The sequence below is a fragment of the Humulus lupulus genome, chromosome X, assembly GCF_963169125.1.
Source record: "Humulus lupulus chromosome X, drHumLupu1.1, whole genome shotgun sequence".
In the NCBI taxonomy this organism is placed as follows: Eukaryota; Viridiplantae; Streptophyta; class Magnoliopsida; order Rosales; family Cannabaceae; genus Humulus; species Humulus lupulus.
In genome coordinates this window covers 236,428,071-236,437,940 of record NC_084802.1, presented here as the reverse complement: position 1 = coordinate 236,437,940, position 9,870 = coordinate 236,428,071, and the positions used below count along the sequence as shown (strand labels likewise).

The window sequence follows — 9,870 nt, the reverse complement described above, 5'->3', positions numbered from 1 at the left end:
AGTAGAAGGAGAACTGACAACTTAGTTCCTATAAATCTTGAGATAGAGAAAACTTGCCAGCAGAACTGAAGAAAGAAAATGGCAGAAATCAGTATGGGTGATGTTAGAGATGATGAGACTAGTGTTAATGCAGATGCTAATGTCTTTGAAGGCCAAAATGCATGAACAATAAGAGATTATGCACTCCTTACTGTTACGAGAGTACATTCATGCATTAGACCACCGGTGGTTGCTGCAAACAATTTTGAAATAAGGCCAGCAATCTCACAAATGGTCTAGTCCACAATTCAGTTTGGTGGACTCCCCTCACATGTACATAGCAAATTTTCTATAGCTATGTGCAACGTTCAAATATAATGGGGTGAGTGATGAAGCAATCATGTTGAGGCTATTACCATTTTCACTGCATGATCGAGCTAAGAGTTGGTTGAACTCCATTCAATCCTATTCTATTACTACTTGGGAGGAGTTGGCTCAGAAGTTTCATGCCAAGTTCTTTCCTCCATCAAAGGCTGCAAAACCGAGGGGGGGAATCAATAATTTTTATCAGCTGGATGGGGAATCTTTATATGATTCTTGGGAAAGGTTCAAGGAGATGTTGAGAAAATGTCCTCATCACAGTATTGAAAAGTGGATGTTGGACCACAATTTCTATAACAAATTGTGCAGTACTACTCACACTATAATTGATGTTGAAGCTAGAGGGGCATTCATGAGGAAGAGTGCCAATGAGGCATATGACTTGTTAGAAGATATGGCAACTAACAATCATCAATGGTTTTATGAGTGCACTTCTAATAGCAAAAAGGTAGCTGGAGTACATAACCTAGATGCAATTACTGCTCTGACTGCTCAGGTTGCAACATTGACTAAGCAGTTGCAGCAAAGTACCATGACTACTAATGCCATACAAACACCGACATGTTGTGAAATTTACGGGGTCCTCATTTCTTTAATCAATTTCCAGCAGTAGACCCACATAATAATATTCCCATGGATCAAGCTCAGATCCAAGCTGTTGGGAATTTTCAAAGGCCATAAAGCAATCCATTTTCTAACTCATATAATCCGGGTTGGAGAAATCATCCTAATTTTTCCTGGAGGGATAACCAAGGCCAACAATCATGGTTTCAAGGGAAATGCCAGCAGAATATGCCACAACATCCTATGAATCAAGCTTCATCCTCTTAACAGCATAGGCCACTAGCGCCTCACGAAAAGCCCAATGAATTACAAGATGCATTGTTAACTTTCACCAATACCCAAACTCAGTTTATGACTGAGACTAGATCTTTTATTCAGAATCTAGAAACACAAGTGGGACAATTGGAAAATATGTTGAACAATAGGCCGTAGGGAAATTTACCTAGTAATACTGTTGTGAACCCCAAGGAGCAGTGCCAGACCATTACTTTGAGAAGTGGGAAGTTATTTGACCACTCTGTATAACAACCTTCAGCTGAAAAGAGTGAAGAAGTGGGAGAGATGTCTAGTTCAAAGAAAAAGAGGGATATTGAAGATCATCCTGTTACAGAGAGGGCTCCACCAGTTGTTGTTGTTGATTCTAAAGTCAGATTCCCTATCCTAAAGGACTTCAGAAAAATTCTCTTGATAAATTTTTTTCCAAGTTTTTAGAGGTCTTCAAGAAGTTGCACATCAACATTCCATTCGCTGAAGCTTTAGAGCAGATGCCCAGTTATGTGAAATTCTTGAAGGAGATTTTGTAAAAGAAAAGAAAAATGGAGGACTATGAAACAGTGGCACTGACAGAGGAGTGCAGTGAAATTTTTGAAAGAAAGTTTCCTCAAAAGCTCAAGGATCCGAGAAGTTTTACGATACCATTCTCTATTGAGAATTTTGAGTGCAACCATGCCTTATGTGACTTAGGGGTGAGTATTATCTGTTTTCTGAAGGCTTCGTTTAGGTGAAGCAATGCCTACAACAATGACATTACAATTGGTGGACAAGTCAGTCAAGCATCCTAGGGAGATTATTTAGGATGTACTTGTAAAAGTGGACAAGTTTATTTTCCCAGCTGATTTTATTGTGTTGGACATGGAAGAGGATGTTGATGTCCATATCATTCTTGGGAGACCATTTTTAGCCGTGAGGCAACATTGATTGATGTTCAAAAAGGTGAATTAAGGCTCCAGGTTCAAGGTGATGAAGTGATCTTCAATGTGTTCAAAACAATATCATACCCTAGAAAAGTGATAATTTTTTCTCCATTAATGTGATTTAAAGGGTTGTTTCCGAGAAGAATGGGAGCATTAATGCTCTTGAGGTGGTGTTGACACAATATGAAGAAGATGAGAGTGATGATGTTGAGCTCATGCATTATGTGAAGTGGGTAAATTCTTACGAGCCTTACTACCGAAAGAAATATGAGGAATTGGGGAAAGTTGCTCAATGACCATTAACGTCTATAGAAATGCCACCGAAGTTGGAATTAAAAACTTTAAAAGATCATCTTCCCTATGCTTACTTGGGGGAGAAAGAGAGTCAACCAGTGATTGTGCGTTCTTTTCTTTCTATTGAGAAAAATTGTTGAGAGTCTTAAGGGATCACAAGTTGGCTATTGGGTGGACATTGGCAGATATTAGACAAATAAGTCTGTCAATGGTGATGCATAAAATCTGGATGGAAGATAATAGCAAGTTGTCCGTTGAAGCTCAGAGAAGATTGAACCCAACTATGAAAGAGGTGGTGAGGAAAGAAATTCTTAAATGGCTAGATGCTGGTGTGGTTTACCCTATTTCTGATAGTGCATGGGTGAGCCCAGTTCAAGTGGTCTACGGAAAGGAGGAATGATTGTGGTGATGAATGAATAAGGCAACAAGGAAAGAACATTTTCCTTTTCCTTTTCTAGATCAGATGCTTGACAGGCTAGCAGACCATATTTATTACTATTTTTTGGATGGCTATTCAGGATACCATCAAATTGCTATTGCGCCAGAAGATTAATAGAAGAAAACTTTTACTTGTCCCTATGGCACTTTTGCTTTCCGAAGAATGCCATTTGGGATTTCCAATGCCCCTGCTACCTTCCAACAATGTATGATGGAAATATTTTCTGACATGGTTGAGAAGAGTATGGACATCTTCATGGATGATTTTTCGATATATGGGTCGTCATTTGATGAATGCTTGAATCATTTGGAAGCAGTGTTGCAGTAGTGTGAGGAGTCTAATCTAGTATTGAATTGAGAGAAATGTCACTTCATGGTGAGTGAGGGCATAGTCTTTGGGCATACGATCTCCTGAAGAGGTATTAAGGCTGGTAAAGCAAAGATTTCAACTATTGAGAATCTACCACCTCCCGTTTCAGTTAAAGGGGTGAGAAGTTTCCTTGGGCATGTTGGGTTTTATAGAAGATTCATTAAGGATTTTTCAGAAGTGTCAAAGCCTCTCTCTACTTTACTGATGAATGGTGTGACGTTTGATTTCAATGTCGAGTGCCTTAATGCATTCAATGATCGAAAGGAGAAGTTGATTTCAACACCAATTATAGTCGCACCTAATTGGAACCTTCCCTTTGAGTTGATGTGTGATGCTAGTGACTATGGTGTGGGAACAGTTTTGGGGCAGCATGTTGATAAGATGTTCAAGTCTATATATTATGCTAGTAAACTCTCAATGATGCACAACTTAATTATACCACCATAAAGAAAGAGCTTCTTGCTATTGTGTATGCATTTGACAAGTTCAGACCGTATCTCATTGGTAACAAGGTAATTGTGTACACTGACCATTCAACAATTAAGTATTTTATGACTAAAAAAGATGTCAAGCCCTGTCTCATTAAATGGGTATTATTACTTCAAGAGTTTGACATGGAGATTTGGGATAAAAAGGGCACAAAGAATCTTGTAGCAGATCATTTGTCAAGGCTTGAGGTAGGGGAAAGTCAAATTGCCAAGGAAATACAAATAAATGATCATTTTTCCGATGAGGAACTGTTTTGGGTAATTGGAAAACTAGTGGTGCCATAGTATGTAGATTATGTCAACTTTTTGGTAGCAAAAGTAGTACCTCCAGATAAATCAAGGCAACTGCTCAAGAAATTTTATTATGAGGAGAAGCATTATTATTGGGAGGAGCCCATCTTATACAAGCATTGCGCATATCAAAATATTCATCCTTGTGTGCCTGAAGCTGAGATGGTGTCGATTTTGACTCATTTTCATACTTTCCATTGTGGTGGTCATTTCAGAGCAACATGGACAACTGCAAAGGTATTACAGTGTGGTTTCTATGGGCCTACGTTGTGGAAAGATGCAAATACCTTTGTGAAAGCTTGTGATTGATGTCAGCGAGTTGGCAGTATTTCAATGAGAGATGAGATGCCTTTACTTGGGATTCCTGAGGTAGAATTATTCGATGGATGGGGTATCAATTTTAAGGGTTATTTTCCATCATCTTACAATAACAAGTACATTCTACTAGCAATGGATTATGTATTTAAATGGGTTGAAGCAGCTGCAACTCCTACAAATGATAGCAAGGTGGTACTCAATTTCTTGCAGAAGCACATATTCACTCATTTTGGCACGCCCAGAGCTTTAACAAGTGACGAGGCAGCCATTTTGTAAAAAGAAGATGGATGCCTTGCTTCCTCGTTATGGTGTTCTTCACAGAATCGCTTTGGCATACCATCCTCAAATAAATGGTCAAGCGGAATAGTCAAATAGTGATGTCAAAAGTATCCTTGAGAAAGAATTCAATAGATAGAGAAGAGACTGGTCTAAGAAACTAGATGATGCATTGTGGGCATGTAGGATATCATACAAGACTCCTATTGGCATATAACCCTACCGGTTAGTTTTTGGAAAAGCTTGTCATTTACCTATGGAATTGGAACATAGAGCATACTAGGCAATGAGGGAGTTCAATATGGATGCCACAACAACAAGACAACATTGGTCTTTGGAGCTAAATGAGATGGATGAATTTCATAACGAGGCCTATGAGAATGCTAAGATCTATAAAGAGTGTACTAAAGCTTGGCATGATAAAAAATTTATTCGCAAAGAGTTTCAACCGAGGAAGCAGGTGTTATTGTTCAATTCTTGGTTGAAGTTGTTCTCAAGAAAGTTGAAGTCAAGATGGTCTGGACCCTATACTATAGTGAGGGTATTTTCTTATGGATCGGTGGAATTACAAAGCAAATATAATGAGACTTTTAAGGTAAATAATCAACGGGTGATGCCATACTTAGGTGGTCTCATTGATCAAGCCAAGTCTATCATCATGTTGAAGTCAGTTTGAAGTGAAGGAGACATCTAGCTAATGACGTTAAACAAAGCGCTATTGGGAGGCAGCCCAATCATTTAATTATTTTACTAGAATTTATTTTTCATTTTTGTTTTATATTTGAACAATTTTAATTTTTTGTTTGTTTTGTTTTGGAATTAATCTTGTAAATTTTGAACCGTGGAAAGCATTACTAAGGGTCTTTTGAGCCGCAGCGCCCATTTTTGAGCCGCGACGCCTTTATTTTTGAAGCATTTTGAGCAGCGGCGCAGGTGAAAAGTGCTGCGGCTAGGGGACTTCCATAGGCCATTTTCTTTTTGGATAGATCACACAAGCCATAGCATAGAGGGAGAGAGCCGTAACGCTTGGGAACAAATTTGTCAAGAAAAAAACACAGGCCACGGGGCCTAGAGTCATGAGTCGCGGTGCTACTTTGACAATACATGATTTCAAGGCCAAAAGCCCCAAAATTTTCACCATTTTCATATCCATTTTCTCCCGTTCTTTCTATACACTCCACCCATACCTCCATTTTCACCATTTTCTACATTCAACTCTCACAAATTCATCAAATTTTCTCCATTTACATTTCCTTGAATCTTCACCCATCAAACGTTTACCCCTAAAAACTCCCCAAAAAGCACCCATTTCTCCCAATCCAAATCCTAGGTTGAAAATGGAAGGAAATTCTCCATTCAAGATGATTCTTGGTGTAATGTGGGATCATTAATGACTTGGAGTACTTTTCGCTACAAGTAAGTGGTCTTCAAGAATTTTTATTAAGAACCAAGCATTTGATTTTGGTTTAATTTTGTAATTGGGTGGGGCAGAGACTTTGTGGTGACTATGTAGTGATTTTTGACAAATTTTTGTTGTTTTGAAAAATTGGGATAGTGAAAAATAAGGGGAAGTGCTGCCAGATTTTTTTTTATAGAAAAGGAGGGTTTTAGAGAAGATTGTTATCATGGGTTCGAAAAGAAACAAACCCCGATCAACCAAATCTTCATCCTCTAGAAATACTCCTCAACCACAACCATCACCACAAAATTCATTTGATGCCCACAAATTTGTCAATTAAATGGCATTTAATTTGTATAAGCGCTTATGTGAGTGTTCTCTGTGTAACGTCCCCAATTTGGTAATAAGGCTTAGTGCCTTGATTAACGTGTCAGGAGGGTAATAATTGTTTTAATTATGTTATTATGTGGATTAAATGACTATGTGATTAAAAATACATGTTTAGGTGAATTAAATATGCATGTAGGCCCATTTCGGTTAATAGGGGCTTAATTGTAATTTTGGCCTCTTGAGGGCATAAATGTGAATTATATGTGGGTTGTGCTAGACACCACGAGATTGTGGTGATACACTTGTGATGTGTGATCTGAGACGGCCTAGGAAGCGGAATAGCAAAATACCCGGCTCGAGGGAGCCTACGGTATTTTGGGAATATGTGTTCAGGGTTACCGGGTAATGGGAGATTATTTAGTGATCATTTGGGAATATCGAGATTAAATGGGGATTTATATGAATAATCGATGAATTAGCGGGCTGTAACAAATGATTGGTTTGCCCTTGGGGGTATTAATGGGTTGTGCATTTGTTTAGGGGCATGTTGGTCTTTCGGTAGTTAGGCTAGTCTTAGGTAACCTTGAATCAATCAGAAACCCAAGTCAATCACTCCTAGCCTTTCTCTCTCTTTCTCTCCAACGTTTACGCTCTCTCTCTCTCTCTCTCTCATAGTCTTTGGAAGGGTTTTGAGAACCTTGAAGGAATTCGCTCTGAAATTATAGATTTGAGGATGGGGATTTAGGGGAAATCAAGCTAAAGGCGTTGGGGAAGTAGCTCAAGGCCGAAATCAACACAGAGGTAAGGTTTAGGGAAAGTTTTTTTGTTTGTGAATTTCTCAGCTTTTTTTAGAGTTTTTGGGTTTGGAACTAAAGTGGTTGAATTTAGGAGGTAATGAGGTTTTTGATCAGTTTTTTGAGATTATCTGCAGTTCTGAGTATAGTGTAAGTGATTTGGGGCTTAATTCTAGCATTGGAGTTTATTTGGATTGATTTGCAGGGGTTTAGAAATCTGAAAAAACGCTAGAAATTCTGGGTTTGCTGGGTCGCGCCGCGTTGCTATTCTTAAGCGCCGCGGCCCGAATGAAAACAGGAGGCCTTGGGGATTTGCCGAATCGCCTCAATGCTGTAGCTCTAGGCAGGGCACGTCGCGGCACATGTCTAGGTAAATTGAGAGCTGGGCTCTCTAACTTAGAGAGGGTTGCGACTCTAATTGGGGGTGCCACCTCGCAAATAGAGGATTACAAGCAATGTAGGGTTTTAAGCTCAAGAACCCAAATTTTAGAGCTCGGGAAGGATCCTACTACCTGGTTTAGTAGGATTCAAGGTTCTTGAGGCCAGATAAATTCCAAAGTTCTTATTTAATTTAGGGCTTGATGGATTGTTGTTATGGATATGTTGTGACTAAGTTTACGTCAAAGCTCGGGTGAGGGGATCGTGCTCGGGATCGTGTTAATCTATCAGCTCGGGCATAGGTAAGAAAACTATTTGTGCCCATAGAGCAGGGCGTGGCCCTATTATTTGTGTTTCAGAGCATGGCCTTGTTATTTGTGTTAAAACTTGTAAATGCTATGCTTTGAGGTGCATGACTATGAATGAACGGCAAGGGCCGAGAACAGCGAAGGTCGAGAATGGCGTCGGCTGAGAACGGCAAAGGTTAAGAATGGCGAAAGCCCTTTGAGTGCAGACTGCTAGTGTGAGACCCTCTAAGGGTGGTGTATTCACCCGCTCGGTGATGACCATGAACCTAGTGTCTGGTAAAGCACCTAGGTCAGCAAAGGTCGCTATATGTCTAGTTGTTTATCTAAGTTGTGTATGATTGGATTGAATTATATTATGTTGTGCATTGAGTTTTCTTGCTGGGCCTCGACTCACGGGTACTCTATGGTGTAGGTAAGACAAGAGAAAGGTTTACCAACCATGAGTTGGAGAGTGTGGAGCAGGGTGTACATGTTTGGCTTATCTGGCTGCCACGACCGGGGTTGTTTGAGGAATTTACTGTAGATGGTTGGTTTTGTCGCTTAGGTCGACTGTATTTGCATTTTTGAGTTATAATATATTTTCAAACAGTATTTTTTGGGATTCCAAATGTATAACTTTTATGATTTTATTGAATGTCCAAATCATTTATAATTAATGTTGTCAAATAAGTCTTTATTTTAATGTAATCACACTTTTCAACCTAAAACCTCGATTAGCAAGCTAATGGCACATTTATAAATCACATGGTAACAACTTTAAGGTAGTAGGGCGTTACAACTTGGTATCAGAGCGTGCCAAGGTTTATGGTTCCTTGAGATCAATCAAACATGTACGCTCGCTGCTAGTCACAAGCTCGACTCAAGGTTGGTCAGTATTAAATGAATTATGTGCTTAACTACTTGTTTAAGTTGCCTTGTTTTCCTGAAATTTATAGATAAAGCATGATGAATGTGTTGAGATATGTATGATGTCAAAGCACGACCCCCTCGATTGTTGTATGCTTATGTTGTGTACAATGTGTTGCTCTATTGTTTGTGGCTAATTAAAGGGACTAGGAGGTGGTTTTGGATGCTGTTATCATGCCTGACGTACGATGTCATTGATTTCAGGCATATTGAAGTTATGCCTTGGCGATCGATCAGACTCTGCAAAAATAGGGCTGAAGATGACAATGAGGGTCAGGACCCTCCACCTGCCCCAAAGAACTGGCAACAACTGTTTGTCGAAATGGGAGCAAGGTTTCAGCAAATGGAAGCTAAGCTCTGAGAATTAAGACAATAGGCCCATCCATAGGGAATTGGATAACAAATTCCACAAGCTGTGGCACAAGTCCTAGCATACCATATAATGGAAAAAATCTGGGAGCCATTGTATGAAAGATTCAGAAAGCAGCACCCTCCAACCTTTGAGGGCGGTCCGGACCCACTGCGGATAGAGCAGTGGATGAATATGACTTCTTCTGTAACAACCCAAATTCGCTAATAAGGCTTAAGGGCCTTGATTAGCGTGCCAGGAGGGCATATTGGGATTTATGTGTGACTTTAATGAGTAAAATGCATGGTTATGATTTAAAGCATGTTATATGAATATTTGCTTATTTGAGATGCATGACTATGTGTATTAGTATGCATGTAGGCCCTGATTGTGTTAGAAGGGCATGGTAATAATTTTGGCCGTTTTGGGCATAACTGTATTGATATGTGATGATTGTTGAGACCACATTGTGATGTGGATGTATCTGTGATTTGTGACTCGAGACGATCCCAGTGAGTAGACTAGCGGAAAAGTCGAGGCAGAGATTTATACCCGGCTCGGGGCGAGCCTGGGGGTATAAATAGGAATTTAATGAGTATATTGGGGTTTATTTTGATATCGAGGAATATTATTTGGTGATTTTTCAGGTATTGGGAAGCAAGCGGGAAAATATTAGAGACACTTGAGGATTAGCGGGAATTGGGTAAAATGACTAAAATGGCCCTACTTGGACAAAATGGTTAAGAATTAATAGGGAGGGAATTTTGGTCAATTGGCTTTTTAGAGATAGATTAATTGAGGCTTTATATGCTTA

The 9,870-nt window shown here is 39.5% G+C and overlaps 1 protein-coding gene and 1 non-coding gene across 2 annotated transcripts; one reads left to right on the top strand and one right to left on the bottom strand.

Annotated features, from left to right (window-relative positions):
- Positions 1–517: 517 nt before the first annotated feature.
- Positions 518–624, bottom strand: LOC133807696 (small nucleolar RNA R71). Its single transcript, XR_009879596.1, has one exon. It is a non-coding gene; the product is annotated as a small nucleolar RNA R71 (small nucleolar RNA).
- A 4,254-nt stretch (positions 625–4,878) lies between these two features.
- LOC133806871 (uncharacterized) lies at positions 4,879–5,268 on the top strand. Its single transcript, XM_062244954.1, has one exon. The coding sequence runs from the start codon at positions 4,879–4,881 to the stop codon at positions 5,266–5,268; it is 390 nt and encodes a 129-aa protein (XP_062100938.1).
- The last annotated feature ends 4,602 nt before the right edge of the window (positions 5,269–9,870 follow it).

Coding starts and splice junctions, on each gene's coding strand:
- LOC133806871 (XM_062244954.1), top strand. CDS start 4,879: ATGAGGGAGTTCAATATGGATGCCACAACAACAAGACAACATTGGTCT.